The 20,069-nt window shown below is 58.0% G+C and overlaps 2 protein-coding genes across 3 annotated transcripts in view; one reads left to right on the top strand and one right to left on the bottom strand.

The window, feature by feature from the left end:
• SNRNP200 (small nuclear ribonucleoprotein U5 subunit 200) overlaps nt 1–15,236 on the top strand; it is a 45,745-nt gene extending 30,509 nt beyond the window's left edge. Inside the window, exons 27-45 of one of the 2 annotated variants that reach the window (XR_010745510.1) lie at nt 305–459; nt 1,230–1,419; nt 3,109–3,282; nt 4,563–4,723; nt 5,657–5,884; nt 6,778–6,969; nt 7,949–8,127; nt 8,699–8,850; nt 9,282–9,390; nt 9,645–9,753; nt 10,101–10,290; nt 10,733–10,897; nt 11,181–11,302; nt 11,674–11,817; nt 12,722–12,898; nt 13,221–13,381; nt 14,147–14,228; nt 14,423–14,606; nt 14,944–14,999. Coding sequence is in view for 1 of the 2 variants with exons in the window: in XM_066337224.1 (XP_066193321.1) it covers nt 305–459; nt 1,230–1,419; nt 3,109–3,282; nt 4,563–4,723; nt 5,657–5,884; nt 6,778–6,969; nt 7,949–8,127; nt 8,699–8,850; nt 9,282–9,390; nt 9,645–9,753; nt 10,101–10,290; nt 10,733–10,897; nt 11,181–11,302; nt 11,674–11,817; nt 12,722–12,898; nt 13,221–13,381; nt 14,147–14,228; nt 14,514–14,606; nt 14,944–15,087 (2,927 nt within the window). In the remaining variant the exon portion in view is untranslated. Of the gene's footprint in view, nt 1–304; nt 460–1,229; nt 1,420–3,108; nt 3,283–4,562; nt 4,724–5,656; nt 5,885–6,777; nt 6,970–7,948; nt 8,128–8,698; nt 8,851–9,281; nt 9,391–9,644; nt 9,754–10,100; nt 10,291–10,732; nt 10,898–11,180; nt 11,303–11,673; nt 11,818–12,721; nt 12,899–13,220; nt 13,382–14,146; nt 14,229–14,422; nt 14,607–14,943 lie in introns of both variants that reach the window. The other variant, XM_066337224.1, reaches the window with a different exon arrangement.
• Nucleotides 15,237–18,628: 3,392 nt separating this feature from the next.
• On the bottom strand, nt 18,629–20,038 carry CIAO1 (cytosolic iron-sulfur assembly component 1; the record flags this gene model as incomplete). Its single annotated transcript, XM_066337090.1, has 5 exons — nt 18,629–18,922; nt 19,085–19,163; nt 19,328–19,520; nt 19,717–19,808; nt 19,903–20,038. Coding segments are annotated over 5 exons (753 nt in total), but the record flags the coding sequence as incomplete, so codon positions are not given.
• Between the last annotated feature and the right edge of the window lie 31 nt (nt 20,039–20,069).

Below are 20,069 nucleotides of genomic sequence, written 5' to 3' on the forward strand. Positions count from 1 at the left end.
GGAGAATTTCCTTCACCAATGGAGAAATTCCTCCAGGAATCCCCTGAGGGCCTGGGATGGCCCCGCCCCCGGCCCCGCCCTCAGCTCCGCCCACCACCCAGCCTCAAGTCCCGCCCCTAACCACGCCCCCAATCCATCTCCCAATCATGCTCCAGCCCCTCTCCTGACCCCGCCCATAACCCCGCCCCAATCCCTCCAAGCCCCGCCCCAATCCCTCCAAGCCCCGCCCCATCCCTGTCCTGGCCCCGCCCCCGGCCCCGCCCCTTTGGGCCCTGCCCTGACCATTTGTGCCCGTCTCTCCCAGGGGAGCTGATCCGGATGCCCAAGATGGGGAAAACCATCCATAAATACGTGCACCTCTTCCCCAAGCTGGAGCTCTCCGTGCACCTGCAGCCCATCACCCGCTCCACGCTCAAGGTGGAGCTCACCATCGCCCCCGACTTCCAGTGGGACGAGAAGGTGGGAAGGGAAAGGTCTGGGGTGGGAGTCGTGAGGGGACACGGGGATTTGTGGGGTTTGGGATGGGGAAATATTGAGGGGAAATTGGATTTGTGGGGTTTGGGATGGGGATTGTGAGGGGAAATTGGATTTATGGGGTTTGGGATGGGGATTGTGAGGGGAAATTGGATTTATGGGGTTTGGGATGGGGATTGTGAGGGGAAATTGGATTTATGGGGTTGGGGTGTGGAAATCCTGAGGGAAAATGGGGAATTCTGGGATTTGAGGTGAGACTCGTGAGGGAAAATGGGGATTTATGGGGTTTGGGATAGGAATTGTGAAGAAAAATGGGGATTTTTGAAGTTTGGGGTGGGCATTGGGAGGGAAATTAAGGGATTTGGGGTTGGGGTGTGGGAATCATGAAAGAAAATGGGGATTTATGCGGTTGGGGTAGGAATGTTGAGGGAAAATGGGGAATTATAGGGTTGAGGTATGGAAATTGTGAGGGGAAAAAATAGGAATTCTGGGGTTGGAGTGTGAAAACCATGAAGGAAAATTCTGTGACTGGGGGTTGGAAAAACAGGATAATTTTAGCACTGGACTATTGAAGACCATTAGGAGAAACCCCCTAATCGAGTCAAAACTCAACAATTTCACCTTCAGCTCTAAAAACCACAAGACAAACCCCAATCCTGGGCAAGCAAAAGAACCGTTTAAAAATTGAAAAACCCTCTGGAATTGCGATGGCAATGAGCTGGAATTAATAAAAAAAATCCCGTTTTTGTTCCCAGGTTCACGGCTCTTCTGAAGCCTTTTGGATCCTGGTGGAGGACGTGGACAGCGAGGTGATCCTGCACCACGAGTATTTCCTGCTCAAGGCCAAGTACGCCCAGGACGAGCACCTGGTGACCTTCTTCGTGCCCGTCTTCGAGCCGCTGCCGCCGCAGTACTTCATCCGCGTGGTGTCCGACCGCTGGCTCTGTGCGTGCCCCTGCTGGGCTTTGGGGGGTTTGTTCTGGGGTTTGGGGGTTCTGTTCTGGGGTTTGGGGGTTTGTTCTGGGGTTTTGTAGAGTTTATTTTGGAATTTCTGGGGTTTATTCTGGGTTTTTAGAGGTTTGTTCTGGGGTTTGGGGGGTTTGTTCTGGGGTTTGGGGGGTTTGTTCTGGGGTTTGGGGGTTCTGTTCTGGAGTTTGGGGTTTTGTTCTGGGGTTTTGGGGTTCTGTTCTGGGGTTTTGGGGTTTTGTTCTGGGGTTTTGGGGTTTTGTTCTGGGGTTTTGGGGTTTTGTTCTGGGGTTTCGGGAGTTTGTTCTGGGGTTTATTCTGGCGTTTGTAGAGTTTATTTTGGAATTTCTGGGGTTTATTCTGGGTTTTTAGGGGTCTGTTCTGGGGTTTGGGGGTTCTGTTCTGGGGTTTGGGGGTTCTGTTCTGGGGTTTGGGGGTTCTGTTCTGGGGTTTGGGGGTTCTGTTCTGGGGTTTGGGGGGTTTGTTCTGGGGTTTGGGGGGTTGTTCTGGGGTTTTGTAGAGTTTATTTTGGAATTTCTGGGGTTTATTCTGGGTTTTTAGGGGTCTGTTCTGGGGTTTGGGGGGTTTGTTCTGGGGTTTATTCTGGGGTTTTGTAGGGTTTATTTTGAGTTTTGGGGGTTTATTATGGGCTTTTTTGAGTTTATTCTGGGGTTTTGTAGAGTTTATTTTGGAATTTCTGGAGTTTATTCTGGGTTTTTAGGCGTTTGTTCTGGGGTTTGGGGGTTTGTTCTGGGGTTTTGGAGAGTTGTTTTTGGGTTTGTTCTGGGGTTTGGGGGTTCTGTTCTGGGGTTTATTCTGGGGTTTTGTAGGGTTTATTTTGGGTTTTGGGGGGTTTATTCCGGGTTTTTAGGGGTCTGTTCTGGGGTTTGGGGGGTTTGTTCTGGGGTTTTGTAGAGTTTATTTTGGGGTTTTGAAGAGTTGTTTTTGGGATTTTTCTGGGTTTTTTGGGGTTTATTCCTGGTTTTCCTTGCGTTTTTTCTGGGGTTTATTCTGGGTTTTTTGGGGATTATTCCTGGTTTTTCTTGCACTTTTTGTGGGGTTTATTCCTGAGGTTTATTCCTGGTTTTATGGCTCTGTGAGTGCTCCTTGGCCAGGGGTTTATTCCGGGTTCTCCCCTTTTCTTGGGGGAAAATGTTCTGGAATCCAGGGAAAAACCTCCAGGAATCCAAGTGACAGAGAGCTTTGTGATCCATTTTTTTATCACATCTCCCAAACATTTGGAATCTGATTTCTATCCCTTCTCCCAGAGCTTTGGGATCCATTTCTCATTCCCTCTCCTAAACCTTTGGAATCTGATTTTTATCCTCTCTCAAACCTTTATAAACTGATTTCTATCCCTTCTCCCAGAGCTTTGGGATCTGTTTCTCAAGCCCTCTCCTAAACCTTTGGAATTTGATTTTTTTATCCCCTCTCCCAAACCTTTGGAATATCTTTTTTATCCCCTCTCCCAAACCTTTGGAATCTGATTTTTATCCCTTCTCCCAGAGCTTTGGGATCCATTTATCCCCTCTCCCACACCTTTACAATCCATTGACCGCCCCCAATCCCTTTCCCAGCCCTTTTCCCTTCTCCCATCCCTCCCCGTGGCTCTCCCCTCTCCCAAAATCCATCTCCAAACCTCGGGAATTCCCTCTGCCTTCCCTGCAGCCTGCGAGACTCAGCTCCCGGTGTCCTTCCGCCACCTGATCCTGCCGGAGAAGTACCCGCCGCCCACGGAGCTGCTGGACCTGCAGCCCCTGCCCGTGTCAGCCCTGCGCAACAGCGCCTTCGAGGGCCTCTACCAGGACAGGTTCCCCTTCTTCAACCCCATCCAGACACAAGGTGGGCCCCCAGCTCCCAGGATTTGGGGGGTTTTGTGGGAATTCTGTGGGGAATTCTCTGGGAATGGGGAATGCTGGAACTGCGGCCCCTGCCTGTGTCAGCCTTTGAGAGTCTCTACCAGGACAAGTTCCCCTTCTTCAACCCCATCCAGACACAAGGTGGGCCCCCAGACCCTCAGTTTGCCCCCAGCCCATCCCTGTCCCCTGGGGTTTGGGGGTTTTTGTGAGAATTCTGTGGGGAATTCTCTGGGGATGGGGAATGCTGGAACTGCGGCCCCTGCCTGTGTCCACCTTTGAGAGTCTCTACCAGGACAGGTTCCCCTCTTCAACCCCATCCAGACACAAGGTGGGCCCCCAGACCTTGGGTTTGGGCCCCAGCCTATCCCTGTCCCCCGGGATTTGAGGGTTTTTATGGGAATTCTCTGGGAATGGGGAATGCTGGAGCTGCCTGTGTCCACCTTTGAGAGTCTCTACCAGGACAGGTTCCCCCTCTTCAACCCCATCCAGACACAAGGTAGCCCCCAGACCCTCAGTTTGCCCCCAGCCTGTCTCCATCCCTGGGGTTTGACGGTTTTGGGGGAATTCTCTGGGAATGGGGAATGCTGGAAGCCCTGAGTGTGTCGGGGGTTTGGGGTCGTTGATGTGTTCAGCAGATCCCTGGGGGTTGTGGGTGTTTCTTGTTATTATTATCCCATGTGGATTTCCTGGGGGCTGTGGTTTGTATCTCCTCTCTCAGAGTTTTGGGATCCGTGAATTATTCCCAGAGTTTGGGGATTCATAGTTTATCCGCTCTCTCAGAGTTTTGGGATCTCTGGTTTATCCCATTCTCAGACTTTTGGGATCTATGGATTGTTCCATGTCCCAGAGCTTTGGGATCTGTGTTTATCCCCTCTCCCTGGGGAATAAACCCAGCCTGAAATTCCCCCCAGAGCCTTTTCCTGGAGCTCCTCTCTCTCAGGCCAGATCCAGGCTGTCTCTCTCCATTCCTCAATATTTTTTCCCCCTAAATCCACAGGGAATTTTCACTGAATTTGGGAATATGCAGCTTCTCTTAACACTTTCCTCTGTGAATTCCAGCCTGAAATTCCCTGAACTCCCTTCCCTGGAGCTCCTCTCTCTGGGGCCAGATCCAGGCTGCGTCTCCCCATTCCCATCCCCAGCACTCTGACACAATCCCATGCCGATTCCCCCTGGAAAACCCCGATTTTTAACACCCAAATTCCCAAACACCCATACTATTTTTCCCCCCTAACCCCACGGCGGGGCCGATTCCCCTGGCAGTGTTCAACACGGTGTACAACAGCGACGACAACGTGTTTGTGGGCGCGCCCACGGGCAGCGGCAAGACCATCTGCGCCGAGTTCGCCATCCTGCGCATGCTGCTGCAGAACTCCGAGGGCCGCTGCGTCTACATCACCCCCATGGAGGCCCTGGCCGAGCAGGTGAGGGCCCCAGGTGGGCGGGCAGAGGGAGCTCTGCACACCTGAGGTGATGGCAGAACGCGTGGTTTTGTCGTGAGGGTGGTGCGATGTCCCAAAAATAGAGAGAAAAGGAGAATGTTGGAGTGCGGGGTGTTTCTTTGGGTGCCCTGGAAGGCTACAGACCTCAGCAGGGAGGTCCTGGGGCTGTCCAGGGGGGTCCTGGAGCTGACCAGGGGGTTTGGAGACCCTGGCACAGGGCCCAGGAGGCCCTGGCCAAGCAGGTGAGGGCCCCAGGTGGGCGATGGCAGAACGCGTGGTTTTGTCGTGAGGGTGGTGAGATGTCCCAAAAATAGAGAGAAAAGGAGAATGTTGGAGTCCGGGGTGTTTCTTTGGGTGCCCTGGAGGGTCACAGACCTCAGCAGGGGGGTCCTGGAGCTGTCCAGGGGGTTGTAGACCCTGGCACAGAGCCCAGGAGACCCTGGCCGAGCAGGTGAGGGTCCCAGGTGGGCGGGGAAAGGGAGCTCTGCACACCTGAGGTGATTGTAGAACGCATGGTTTTGGTGTGAAGGTGGTGGGTGACAGCCCCAGTCTGGGAGGAATTTGGTGGCAGTGGCCCCAGTTTGATGAGAATTTCCTCTATCTGAGAGGAATTTGGTGGGACTGACCCCAATTTGAGGATAACACCACTCCTATGGGAATTCCTGAGAAACTTGGTGAGAATTGGCCCAACTTGAGAGGGATTTGGTTTGAATTGCCTGAATGGTGGGAACTGTCCCAATCTGAGGGGAATTAGGTGGGAATTGCCCCAGTTTGGTGGGATTTTCCTCAGTCTGGGAGGAATTTGGTGGGACTGATCCCCATTTTGGGGGTAACACCACCACTCCTGTGAGAATTCCTGACAAATCCTCTGGGAGCCGCCCCGAATGGAGCCCAATCCCCGTTTTCCCCGTGCAGGTTTTCATGGACTGGTACGAGAAATTCCAGGAGCGCCTCAACAAGAAGGTGGTGCTGCTCACCGGGGAGACCAGCACGGACCTGAAGCTGCTGGGGAAAGGGAACATCATCATCAGCACCCCGGAGAAGTGGGACATCCTGTCCCGCCGCTGGAAGCAGCGCAAGAACGTCCAGAACGTCAACCTGTTCATCGTGGATGAAGTGCACCTGATTGGGGGAGAGAACGGGGTGAGGAGCCTGGCAGTGGGGTGGGGCACGACCCACACGGAATGGGGGGTTCCCAGGGGGGTTTGGAGCAGGTTTTCCTGATCGGGATTGTCCCGCTGGGGTGGGAGGTGTCCATGCCTTGGGAAGGTCAGAAGGGGTTTCCACAGGGTGTCCTGGATGGATCTCAGCCAGGAACAGTCCTGATCCTGATCCTGTTTCTGATCCTGTTACCGCTCCTGATTCCACTCCCGATCCCACTCCTGGTCCTGCTCCATCCATATCCTTGGGCAGCTCAGGAGGGGTTTCCATGGGATCTCCTGGATGGATCCCATTCCCAATCCCATTCCCATTTCTCCCCACAGCCCGTGCTGGAGGTGATCTGCTCACAGATCCCATTCCTGATCCCGTTTCTCCCCACAGCCCGTGCTGGAGGTGATCTGCTCACAGATCCCATTCCCAATCCCATTCCTGATCCCATTTCTCCCCACAGCCTGTGCTGGAGGTGATCTGCTCACAGATCCCATTCCCAATCCCATTCCCATTTCTGCCCACAGCCCGTGCTGGAGGTGATCTGCTCACAGATCCCATTCCCATTTCTGCCCACAGCCCGTGCTGGAGGTGATCTGCTCACGGATCCCATTCCCAATCCCATTCCTGATCCCATTTTCCCCCACAGCCCGTGCTGGAGGTGATCTGCTCACAGATCCCATTCCTGATCCCGTTTCTCCCCACAGCCCGTGCTGGAGGTGATCTGCTCACGTTTCCCATTCCCAATCCCATTCCCATTTCTGCCCACAGCCCGTGCTGGAGGTGATCTGCTCACAGATCCCATTCCCATTTCTGCCCACAGCCCGTGCTGGAGGTGATCTGCTCACAGATCCCATTCCCAATCCCATTCCCATTTCTGCCCACAGCCCGTGCTGGAGGTGATCTGCTCGCGGATGCGCTACATCTCCTCGCAGATCGAGCGGCCCATCCGCATCGTGGCGCTGAGCTCGTCGCTGTCCAACGCCAAGGACGTGGCACACTGGCTGGGCTGCAGTGCCACCGCCACCTTCAACTTCCACCCCAACGTGCGCCCCGTGCCCCTGGAGCTGCACATCCAGGTGGGCTCCTGGGGGACCCGGGGGTCATCTGTTGGCAGCTCTTGGCCTTGATTAATCCCTTGGGATCATCAGTAATTCTTGGTTTTGTCAATTCTTGGCCATAATTAATCCTTCGGGATCATCGGTAATTCTTGGTTGATTAACTCTTGGCCATAATCCCTTGGGATCGTTGGTAATTATATATATTGTCAATTCTTTGCCATAATTAATCCCTTGGGATCATCAGTAATTCTTGGTTTTGTCAATTCTTGGCCATAATTAATCCTTCGGGATCATTGGTAATTCTTGGCTGATTAACTCTTGGCCATAATCCCTTGGGATCGTTGGTAATTATAATTATTGTCAATTCTTGGTTAATTAATTCTTGGCTGATTAACTCTTGGCCATAATCCTTTGGGATCATTGGCAATTATATTTATTGTCAGTTCTTGACTAATTAATTCTTCGCCATAATTCCTTGAGATTGTTGGTTGTTCTTGTTATTGTCAATTTTTGGCTAATTAGTTCTTGGTAAAATCTCTTGGGATTGTTGGTAATTCTTGGCTCATTAATTCTTGGCCAAATAATAATCATTAGCTTCATTATCGATTGTGATGTTATTTATTATATTAACCTACAGTGATTAATATGGAGTCTGATCATTAATCACAAATTAATCATGTGTCAATCACCGACATGGATAATTGAGGACGCACTAAGTGGCACAAGGCCATTGATCACCAATACAGGGATCAATCATTATCGTGGATGAATTAAACGAGTTTTTCAGCGTTTTCCAGCAGTTTGGCCGGGAATCCTTTGGGATTCAGTGGGGTTTGATAAGTTGGGGCTAGATGGAATTGAGATTGAGATTGGCCACTGATCACCAATACAGGGATCAATCATTACCGTAGCTGAATTAAACGCTGGTTTCCCAGTGTTTCCCAGCAGTTTGGCCGGGAATCCTTTGGGATTCAGCGGGATCTGGGGTTTTTGGCAGGGTTTCAACATCAGCCACACGCAGACCCGGCTGCTGTCCATGGCCAAGCCCGTGTACCACGCCGTGATGAAACACTCGCCCAAAAAACCCGTCCTGGTCTTCGTCCCCTCCCGGAAACAGACCCGGCTCACGGCCATCAACATCCTCACCACCTGTGCCTCCGACGTCCAGCGCCACAGGTGACACCTGGGGACACCTGGGGGACACCACGGGATGGATTGTGGGGTGGGGTGGGGAATTCCTGAGGGAGCTCAGCCTGGAGAAAAGGGGGATTAGGGGACGGGGGACACCACGGAGCTGCCAAGGGATGGGTTTTGGGATTGGAGAGCATCCAGGAATGGGGTTTGGGGTTAGAGGTGGAGATGGGGAATTCCTGAGGGAGCTCACCCTGGAGAAGAAGGGGGACAGGGGACACCTGGGGGACACCGCAGACCAGCCAAGGGATGGGTTATGGGGTTGGAGAACATCCAGGGATGGGTTATGGGGTTGGAGAGTGTCCAGAGGTCAGATACGGGGTTGGAGATGGAGATGGACAGCTCCTGAGGGAGCTGAGGGGACTTGGCCTGCAGAAGAGGGGGATCAGGGTTGGGATTGGGATAGGACGGGACGGGATGGGTTTGGGATGGGATAGGATTGATGGGATGGGGTTGGGTTTGTGGGTTTGGGATGGGTTTGGGATGGGATGGGATTGATGGGGTGGGACATCCTCAAGGCCTTTCCCAGCCTGAGGAGCTGCCGGGTGCCGCACAGGTTCCTGCACTGTGCCGAGAAGGACCTGGTGCCGTACCTGGAGAAGCTGAGCGACCCCACGCTGAAGGAGACGCTGGTGAACGGGGTCGGCTACCTGCACGAGGGGCTGACGGCCATGGAGCGCCGCGTGGTGGAGCAGCTCTTCAGCTCCGGTGAGGGCCACGGGATGGGATTGGGATTGGTGTCCATGGGATGGGATCTGTGGGATGGGATCCATGGGATGGGCTGGAGAGGGGCTGGGGACAAGGGACAGCAGGACAGGACACAGGGAATGGCTTCCCACTGGGAAAGGGGAGATCTGATGGGATTTTGGGAAGGAATATTGGTGAGGGGCTGGGCTGGAATTCCCAGAGGAGCTGTGGCTGCCCCTGGATCCCTGGGAGTGTCCCCAAGGCCAGGCTGGGACAGTGGGAGGTGTCCCTGCCCACGGTGGCACTGGACGCTCTCCCAACCCAACCCACTCCATGAATCTCCACCTCCCACCCCCCCAAAAATCCGGGATTGTCCCCACCCCCCTGTCAGGGTGCCCGGGACCCCAAGGTGTGTGTCCCCCCCTGAGCCCAGGTGTCCTCGGTGTCCCCAGGGGCCGTGCAGGTGATGGTGGCCTCGCGCAGCCTCTGCTGGGGCATGAACATCTCGGCACACCTGGTGATCATCATGGACACGCAGTACTACAACGGCAAGATCCACGCGTGAGTGGGGCCCAGTGGGGTGGGATAGATGGGATTGATGGGATTAGTGGGATGGGATGGATGGGGTGGAGATCCTGGATGGGACAGCATCGATGGGACGGGGACCTCAGGTGTGACAGGACAGATGGGATGGTGCCCCCAGGTGTGACAGGACGAGTGGGGTGGAGGTAGGATGGGGCCCCCAGGTGTGGCAGGACGGGTGGGGTGGGCACTGTGACCCCTGCTGGGGGCTGCTGACGCCCTGGCCGTGGCAGGTACGTGGATTACCCCATCTACGACGTGCTGCAGATGGTGGGCCACGCCAACCGCCCGCTGCAGGACGACGAGGGCCGCTGTGTCATCATGTGCCAGGGCTCCAAGAAGGTGGGTGAGGGACCTGGGAATGGGGCCAGCGTCCCAACTGGGCTGCTGCTGCTGCTGCAGGAGCCTCACCCAGGGCTGGGATCCATCAGTGCGATGGGGATGATGGGATGAGGAGGATTGGGATGGGATGGGATCAATGAGGTCAGTGGGATCGCTGGGATGGGATGGGACCCATGGGATGGGGTGGGTGGGGAATGGGGATGGGAATGGGAAAAAGGGAAGGGATGGATGGGCTCCAAACCCTCACTCAGGGTTGGGACCACCATGGGGACAATCCAGGGCGTTCCCACAGCATTTTTGGGATGAACTCTTGGCTTCCTCCCCTTTTCCTGCCCGTCCTGCTGCAGGATTTCTTCAAGAAGTTCCTGTACGAGCCGCTGCCGGTGGAGTCCCACCTGGACCACTGCATGCACGACCACTTCAACGCCGAGATCGTCACCAAGACCATCGAGAACAAGCAGGACGCTGTGGACTACCTGACCTGGACCTTCCTGTACCGCAGGATGACCCAGAACCCCAACTACTACAACCTGCAAGGTGGGCATGGCGTGGTCTGCAGGGGGCCCTTGGCAGTGTCCCGGGGTGATAATGGTGCTGGCAGTCCTGAATTGTCCTGTCCTGTCCCATGGATCCCATCCCCTCATTATATCATTTTCCTACTACTCCATTATCTCGTTACCCCTTCCCATTATCTCACTATCCCTTTACCCCGTTATACCGTTATCCCATCCCACCTCATCCATCCCAATCCCATAATTCCCACCCCACCCCATCCCATCCCATTACCATATTACCCCATTATCCCATGATCCCATTCCCCTGTGTCCCCACATCCCCGTGTCCCTATATCCCCATTCCCCTACATCCCCGTGTCCCCCTGTCCCCATGTGTGTCCCCATTCCCCCTTGTCCCTGTGTCCCCACATCCCCATTATCCCGTGTCCCCATTATCCTGTGTCCCCATTATCCCGTGTCCCCAGGTGTGTCGCACCGTCACCTGTCGGATCACCTGTCGGAGCTGGTGGAGCAGACCCTCAGTGACCTGGAGCAGTCCAAGTGCATCAGCATCGAGGACGAGATGGACGTGGCTCCTCTCAACCTGGGCATGATCGCCGCCTACTACTACATCAACTACACCACCATAGGTGACCCCAGAGAAATCCCTGTTTTGGGGGGCTCCACCAAAAAAACCCAGGGTTTCCCCTATAAAAATTGCAGTTTCGGGGTGTTTTCCCAAAAAAATCTGTGTTTTCCCCTAAAAAAATCCCAATTTTGGGGGTCTCCACCAAAAACATCGAGGGTTTCCTCGTAAAAAATCCCAAGTTGTGGGTGTTTTCTCCCTAAACAATCCCAATTTTGGGGTGTTTTCCCAAAAAAAATCCCTGTGTTTGTGTGTTCCCCCCTGACTTTGGTGTGTTTTCCCCCCAGAGCTGTTCAGCATGTCCCTCAACGCCAAGACCAAGGTGAGGGGGCTGCTGGAGATCATCTCCAACGCCGCCGAGTACGAGAACATCCCCATCCGGCACCACGAGGACAACCTGCTCCGACAGGTGTGGGTCTGTGGGGTCACTGGGATGGGAATGGGATCCATGGGATGGCAACGGGATCAAGGGGATAATGGGATCAAGTGGATGGATGGGAATGGGGTCAGTGGGATCAGTGGGTGGGATGGAATTGATGAGATTTGGATTGGGATCAGTGGGATTAAGGGGATGGGATCCACAGGAGCAAAGGGGCTCCATGGGAACGATGGGATGGTGGCAGTAGGATGGATGGGATCAGTAGGATTGATGTGATGGGATGAGCGCTGACCAATCCCACCCCTGCTGATCCCGTAATCCCAAAAGCTCCATCCCTCCTCTGCCCTGGGGATGGAGCCGGTTTTGGGGCTGGCACTGACGGGTCTCTCCTCCCCCTGCAGCTGTCCCAGAAGGTGCCCCACAAACTGACCAACCCCAAATTCAATGACCCCCACGTGAAGACCTGCCTGCTGCTGCAGGCCCACCTGTCCCGCATGCAGCTGAGCGCCGAGCTGCAGTCCGACACCGAGGAGATCCTCAGCAAGGTGGGACCTGGCGCTGGCCATTGTCCTTGTCACTGACCGTCACTGACCATCCCTGGCACTGACCCTTGTCCTTGTCACTGACCGCCACTGACCATCCCTGGCACTGACCGCCACTGACCATCCCTGGCACTGACCCCCACTGACCATGTCCTGGCACTGACCATCCCTGGCACTGACCATCCCTAGCACTGACCGCCACTGACCATCCCTGGCACTGACCGTCACTGACCATCCCTGGCACTGACCATCCCTGGCACTGACCCTTGTCCTTGTCACTGACCGCCACTGACCATCCCTGGCACTGACCATTGTCCTTGTCACTGACCGCCACTGACCATTCTCCTTGTCACTGACCGCCACTGACCATCCCTGGCACTGACCATTCTCCTTGTCACTGACCGTCACTGACCATCCCTGGCACTGACCCTTGTCCTTGTCACTGACCGCCACTGACCATCCCTGGCACTGACCATTGTCCTTGTCACTGACCGTCACTGACCATCCCTGGCACTGACCCTTGTCCTTGTCACTGACCACCACTGACCATCCCTGGCACTGACCATCCCTGGCACTGACCACCACTGACCATATCCCTGGCACTGACCATTGTCCCTGTCCCTGACCACCACTGACCATCCCTGGCTCTGTCACTGGCCATGTCCTGTCACTGACCATCACTGACCGTCCCTGTCCCTGTCCCTGTCCCTGTCCCTGCCAGGCCATCCGGCTGATCCAGGCCTGTGTGGACGTGCTGTCCAGCAATGGGTGGCTCTGTCCCTGTCACTGACTGTGTCCCTGTCCCTGTCCCTGCCAGGCCATCCGGCTGATCCAGGCCTGTGTGGACGTGCTGTCCAGCAATGGGTGGCTCTGTCACTGACCATGTCCCTGTCCCTGTCCCTGCCAGGCCATCCGGCTGATCCAGGCCTGTGTGGACGTGCTGTCCAGCAATGGGTGGCTCAGCCCGGCGCTGGCCGCCATGGAGCTGGCCCAGATGGTCACTCAGGCCATGTGGTCCAAGGACTCGTACCTGAAACAGCTGCCACACTTCACCTCCGAGCACATCAAACGCTGCACGGACAAGGTACGGCCGGGGGGACACCTGGGGACACCTGCAGATACCCGGGGACAGCCAGAATTATTCCCCCAGTTAATTAAAATCCCCTGAATTATTCTACGAATTAATGAGACCCCAAAGTTCTTCCAACGATTAACAAGACCCTGCTGAGCTCCTCTGGGGCAAAATACCTGGAATTATCCCACCAATTAACAACCAATTAACGAACTCCTGCGAGGGGCTGGGATCCCCTGAACCGCCCCGCCAATTAACCTGCCTCATCCCCGTTAATTAACGAGCCCTGAGGACCCTGGGGAGCGGCTCAGGGTGACGTTTGTGGCGGCCGCAGGGCGTGGAGAGCGTGTTTGACATCATGGAGATGGAGGACGAGGAGCGCACGGCGCTGCTGCAGCTGCCCGAGGCGCAGATCGCCGACGTGGCGCGCTTCTGCAACCGCTACCCCAACATCGAGCTGTCCTACGAGGTGGGCGACAGGGACACCATCCGCAGGTGAGACGGGCACCTTTGGGGTCACTGGGGTCATTGGTGTGTCACTGGGGTCATTGGTGTGTCACTGGGGTCATGGGGACACTTCTGCAACCGCTACCCCAACATCGAGCTGTCCTACGAGGTGGGCGACAGGGACACCATCCGCAGGTGAGACGGGCACCTTTGGGGTCACTGGGGTCATTGGTGTGTCACTGGGGTCATTGGTGTGTCACTGGGGTCATGGGGACACTGCTGCAACCGCTACCCCAACATCGAGCTGTCCTACCAGGTGGGTGACAGGGACACCATCCGCAGGTGAGACGGGGGTCACTGGGATGGGACTGGGGTCTTTAGGGTCACGGGAATGCTTCTGCAACTGCTACCCCAACATTGAGCTGTCCTGTGAGGTGGGAGACAGGGACCTTTGGGGTCATTGGGGTCACTGGGATTGGAATGGGGTCACTGGGATTGGGGTCATTGGTTTGTCATTAGGGTCACTGGGATCGGCTCCTTGGGATCATCAGGCTGTGACCCCGCAGTTCCTGATCCCATTCTGTCCCCACACACAGCGGTGGCCCCGTGGTGGTGCTGGGGACAGGGTTTGGGGTTTGGGGTTGGGATGTCACCCTCTGTTCTGTGTCCCCAGCGGTGGCCCCGTGGTGGTGCTGGGGACAGGGTTTGGGGTTGGGATGTCACCCTCTGTTCTGTGTCCCCAGCGGTGGCCCCGTGGTGGTGCTGGGGACAGGGTTTGGGGTTGGGATGTCACCCTCTGTTCTGTGTCCCCAGTGGTGGCCCCGTGGTGGTGCTGGTGCAGCTGGAGCGGGAGGAGGAGGTCACCGGGCCTGTCATCGCCCCCCTGTTCCCACAGGTACCGCGGGACTGTCCCCAACTCCCTGTCCCCAGCCCTCAGGGTCCCTGTGCCATGTCCGTGTCCCCTGTCCCCATGTCTCACTGTCTCTGTCCTGTGTCCCTGTCCCCATGTCTCACTGTCCCATGTCCCTGTCCCTGTCCCCAGCTCTGAGTGTCTCAGTGTCCCTGATGATGTCCCTGTTGTCCCCACAGAAGCGAGAGGAGGGCTGGTGGGTGGTGCTGGGGTGGCACTGAGGTGACAGTGTCACTGATGATGTCCCCAATGTCCCCGTTGTCCCCACAGAAGCGAGAGGAGGGCTGGTGGGTGGTGATCGGGGACTCCAAGTCCAACAGCCTCATCTCCATCAAACGCCTGACGCTGCAGCAGAAGGCCAAGGTGACACCGGGGGTGACATGGGATGGGGGACACTGGGAGGACACCGGGGGTGACATGGGATGGGGGACACTGGGAGGACACTGGGGGTGACATGGGATGGGGGACACCGGGTGGCACTGGGTGCCATGGGCTGGGTGACAGTGGGTGACTGGGTGCCAGGGGCTGGGTGACACCATGTGACACTGGGTGACACTGAGGTGACACTGCCATGGGCCGGGTGACACTGAAGTGACACTGGATGCCATGGGCTGGGTGACCCCGAGGTGACAGTGGGTGCCATGGGCCGGGTGACCCCGCGGTGACCCCGAGGTGACCCCGCGGTGCCCCGCCCCGGCAGGTGAAGCTGGATTTCGTGGCGCCGGCGCCGGGCACGCAGCACTACACGCTGTTCTTCATGAGTGACGCCTACATGGGCTGTGACCAGGAGTACAAGTTCAGCGTGGACGTCAAGGAGGCCGAGAGCGACTCCGACTCCGACTGACACGGCCCAGAACCCAAAAAACCCCACGGAGCCCCAAAAAACCCCACAGAAATCCCGTCAGAATCCCCCCTGCTGCGTTCCCCTTCGTTTTTAGGGTTTGGATGTTTTGTACAGAGGTTTTTTAGGTTGGAATAAACTTCAGGATGTGATTCGGCCTCGCTGCTGGAGCCCAAACTCCCAGACCCCAAATGCCTTTAGGCTCCCTGAGGGCTCCAGGCCGCCCCCAAACCGCGAGGAGGATCTGGAGGATTTTTCCAGGAGATGTGGGGTTTATTGGCTTTGGGGCAGGACCCGGGACCCCAAACCCGACCCCGCCATCCCCCGGGGTGAGGGGAGACACCGGGGGCACGGGAGGGGACCCCGGAGGTCACCGAGATGTCCTGGCGGGGTCACGGAGGTCACGGGGGGACAGCGGAGGGTCCTGGGGCCACGCCCCGTTCCCGGAGCTCTCGCGAGACTTGGCGGGGTCCGCCAGGGGGCGCCGCCGCTCCCTCAGCGCGGTCCGTTCCCTCAGCGATTATACACCGCAAGACTGCGATTATAAACCATCCGAACCGGAGAGTGACCGCGGCCGAGTTAAAACATCAAAGAAGCACTGTGAGATTGTTTATTTGGTGTAATCGGTGTCCCCTCCGCAGCTCTGGTAACGGGCAGTGTGGGTGGGTGAGAGGCTGGACATGAGGCCAAAGGGGCCCTGGGCTGATCCCCAGCGTGGGCAGCAGCTCCGGGGGGATTCTGGCCCCGGGCCCCGCTCAGGTGAGACCCCACCTGCGGAGCTGGGAGCCCACCTGCAGGATGGGGAGCTGCCGGGGCGGGGCCAGAGGAACTGGAGCCCTCTGGAGCCGGGCTGGGAGAGCTGGGAATGTTCAGCTGGAGAAGGGAAGGCTCCAGGAGAGCTGCAGAGGGAGCGGGAGCACCTGGAGCTGCCGCCAAACTCCCGCGGTGACCCCGGCCCCGCCCCCGGCCTGAGCCCCGCCCCTTTCCGAACGCTCCGCCTCTGGCCAATCAGATCGCTCGGGCACGTTCTGGACACGCCCCCTCCGTGAGGTCACAATGTGGAACGTGCCTTGCTCCGCCCCTCCGGCTGATTCTCGACGCCCATTGGCTGTCGCCAAGGGCAGCGGGGCGGGGCCAGGGGCTGAAGCGGCCGTGAGCGGCGGCGGCGGAACGGAGCGGGCGGAGAGCCACGGAGCTGCGAGCGGCTGGGCCGGGCTGGGCCGGGCTCCTCCGGCTGCGCCTGCCCCTGCCTCTGCTCATCTCCGCAATGCCCCTGCCCTGCCCTCATCTCCTTCCTGCCAGTTCCCTCTCCTCATCTCCTCCCTTCACTTTCCCTTCCCTCATCTCATCCCTTCCCCTCCCCTCTCCTCCCTCCCTTCCCTCCTCTCCCTTCTACTCCCGTCCCCTCCACTCTCCTCTCCCCACCTCCTCTTCCCTCCCCGCCCTTTCCCTCTCCTCCCTTCTCCTTCCCTCTCTTACCCTCCCATCCCCTTTACCTCCCCTCCCCTCCTTTCCATTCTCCTCCCTTTCCCCTCTACCCTCCCCTCTCCTACCCTCGACTTCCTCCTTTTTACCTCCCCTCCTTTTCCCTCTTTTTCGTTCCCCTCTCTGATCCTCCCATCCCCTCCCCTCCTTTCCCCCCTTCCCTTCCCCTTCCCTTCCCCTTCCCTCTCCTCTCTGCTTTGCTTCGCTCTGTGCAGCTCCTGTCCTGTTCTGTCTTATTCTGTCCTGTTCTGTCCTCTCCTGTTTTCTCCTGTCCTTTCTTCTCCTCTCCTGTTGTTCCCTGTCCTGTCCTCGTCTGTCTTGTGTCCTGTGCCATCTCCTCTCCCTCTCCTCTCCCTCTCCTCTCCATCTCCTCTCCATCTCCTCTCCATCTCCTCTCCATCTCCTCTCCTCTCTCCTGTTTTCTCCTGTTCTCTCCTCTCCGCTTTGCTCTGCTTTGCGCAGCTCCTGTCCTGTTCTGTCCTCTCCTCTTTTCTCCACGCAGCTGCACTCCTCTCCTGTCCTGTCCTCTCCTCTCCTGTACTCTGCTTTCTCCTCTCCTGTGCTCTCCTGTGCTGTGCTCTCCTCTCTCAGCTCTGCTCCTCTCCAATCCTCTCTGCTTCGCTCCTTTCCTCTCCTCTCTTGTGTCCTCTCTGGTCGCTCCTCTTCGCTGAGCTCCTCTCTGCTCTGCGCAGCTCTGGGCACCTGCACTGCTCCTGTCCTGTCCTGTCCTCTCCGTGCAGCTGCGCTCCTGTCCTGTCCTTTCGTCTTCTCTTGGCTCTGCTCCCCTACGCTCTGCTTCTCTCTGCTCTGTGCAGCTTCCCCCCGCCCCTGTCCTCCCTTTCCCCTTCCCCCTTTCCCCTTTTTCCCCCCCCTTTCCCCTTTTTCCCCCCTTTTCCCCTTTTTCCCCCCTTTTCCCCTTTTTCCCCCCTTTTCCCCTTTTTCCCCCTTTTCCCCTTTTTCCCCCTTTTCCCCCTTTTCCCCCTTTTTCCCCCTTTTTTCTCCCTTTCTCCTTTCCCCCTTCCCTTCTCCTCCCTTCCCCTGCTCTCCCACCCTCCCTCCCCTTCCATCCCACTCCCCTGCACTCCTCCTTTCCCCTCCAATGCCCTTGTTCTCCTGTCCCCTCAGCTCCCCTCCCGTTCCCCTCCTCTCCACTTCTCGCTGCCCCTCTCAGCCCCTTTTCCTCCTCTCCCCTTCCCGGCCCTTCCCTCTCTCCTCTCCCTTTCTCTCGGCGCTTTCCGCCCGCCACCAGCGGCCGCAGCGCCTCGGCCCCAGCGAGCCCAGCTCCAGCCCAGCCCAGGTGAGCACCCCCATGAAGGGGGGAGCTGGGCCGTGACCTGAGCCCCTCATTCCCACAGAAAACCTTGGCACAGCCAAACGATAAGGACCGGGGTGCGGAGACCCCGGCAGAAACTCCGCTCCACACGCAGCGACCGCCTCCAGCCCGGCCTCAAGGTGAGCAGGAGAGGAGAGAGCCCCTGGGCCCCGTGCTGAGGGGAGGAGGGTGGCCGTGGCCTGACCCGTGTCCCCTTGTCCCCACAGGAGCCTTGATCCTAGCCGAAGAGCTGCAGCCAAGGGTGCGGAGGCCCCAGCAGGGAAACTCCGCTCCACACCGTCCACCCTTCCCCTAGCCCAAGGTGAGCGGGGGCAGAACCCACCGGCCCCATCGCTGTGCGGGAGGAGGATGGACACGAGCCGATCCCCTCATTCCCACAGGAAAACGTGTTCCCGGGCGAGGAGCAGCAGCGAGGGCTGCGGAGAGCCCAGCGCAGCCTCGGCTCCACAGAGCCCAGCCTCAGCCCGCGGTGAGGTGTCAGTGCCCTGGGGCAAGAACGTGTCTCCTTAGCGCAGCGTCTTATCAAAGAGCTCCCTGCATTGGAAATAAAGCTGCTGCTTTCTGCCGCCTCCTGCCTGGAATCGAGCGTCTTTATTCCGTGTGCTCTTGTGACATCCCCCAGCGGTCCCCGGGGTCACGTGATCCGTGAGGTCACCCACATGTCCCAGAGGTCACCCACATGTCCTGGCGGGGTCAGGGAGGTCACGGGGGGATCGTGGAGGTCACTGAGATGTCCTTGGTGTCTCCTGGGTGTCCCCATTGTCCCCTCAGAGCCCCTCGGGGCGCTGGTACTGCCACAGGGCGATGTCCCCGTCGTCCCCGCAGGTGGCCAGCAGCCCGGGCTCCCGTGGGTTCCAGGCCACCCCGTTGACGTCCTGGGCGTGTGCCCGCGCCACGTGTGCGGCCAGGCTGAATGTCACCGCGGGCGTCGGGGACACGGGGGACGCAGGGGTCACCTCCTCAAACACCCGCACGGCGTCGTCACCGCAGGCCGTGGCCACCGCGCCCGTCAGGTGACACCTGGGGACACAGAGGGGACACGGGTGTCAGGGAAGGGACAAGGGACACCTGGAGTGTCACAGGGAGGGGACAGGGTCACAGGGAAGTGACACCCGGAGGGTCCCAGGGTCCCAGTGACATGTCCCCAAATGTCCCCAATGTCCCCAGTGTCCCCACACTCACCAGGCCACGTCGTAGATGCTCCGCCCGTGGTACCCAGACAAGGTGCACACACATTTCCAGCTGGGCTCTGTGCCAGCGCCTGGGGACATGGGGACATTATGGGGACATTGTGGGGACATCAGGGACATTGTGGGGACATCAGGGCACTTCTCACTTCCAGCCCTCCCTCCCTTTTGCTCTTCCCTCCCTCCCCTGTCACTCCTCTTGTCCCTGTCCCCTCTGTCCTTGTCCCCTGTCCCTCACCCTGGCCCTGGTGGCACTGCCACACCCTCAGGGTGCGGTCATCGCTGCAGGACACGAGGCGCTGGCCGGAGCTGTCCCAGGCCACTGCCCACACGGTGGACGTGTGACCCTCCAGGGTGGCACAGCACAGCCAGTCGTCATCGTCCTCGCGGTACAGGCGCACGGTGTCGTCGTAGCTGGCACTGGCCAGGAGCTGGGGACACAGTGGGGACATCACTGGGGACACTGAGGGGACAGGAAGGGGACCCCGGGAAGGTCTGGTGGCATTTGGGGGGGGGCACAGGACGGGAGCCCGGGTGTCCCTGTGGGCATCTGGGCTGTCCCCAGGTGTCCCCTGTCCCCTCCGAGGTGTCCCCAGAGTGTCCCCAGGTGTCCCCAGTGTCCCTCACCTGCAGGCTGGGGTGCCACACCACGTGTTTGACGTCCTGTGTGTGTGCGCTGAGCACGGAGACACACTCAAACTCCTCCTCCTCTTCATCCACTGTGGGGACAGGGACAGTGACATGGGGACACTGACAGGGACATGGGGACAGGGGTGTCCAGGGGGTGTCCGTGGGGTCAGGGGTCACACTCACCCTCCCAGACCCAGACACTCTTGTCGCGGCTGCAGGTGGCCAGCAGTGTCCCCGAGGGCGCCCAGGCCACCGACTTCACCTCGTTCTCGTGTCCCTCCAACGTGGCCACCACCTGTGGGGACACCGGGGACACTGGGAATGGGGACACTGAGGGGACTGGGTAGCAG

Source organism: Sylvia atricapilla, chromosome 28, assembly GCF_009819655.1.
Source record: "Sylvia atricapilla isolate bSylAtr1 chromosome 28, bSylAtr1.pri, whole genome shotgun sequence".
NCBI classification, from domain to species: Eukaryota; Metazoa; Chordata; class Aves; order Passeriformes; family Sylviidae; genus Sylvia; species Sylvia atricapilla.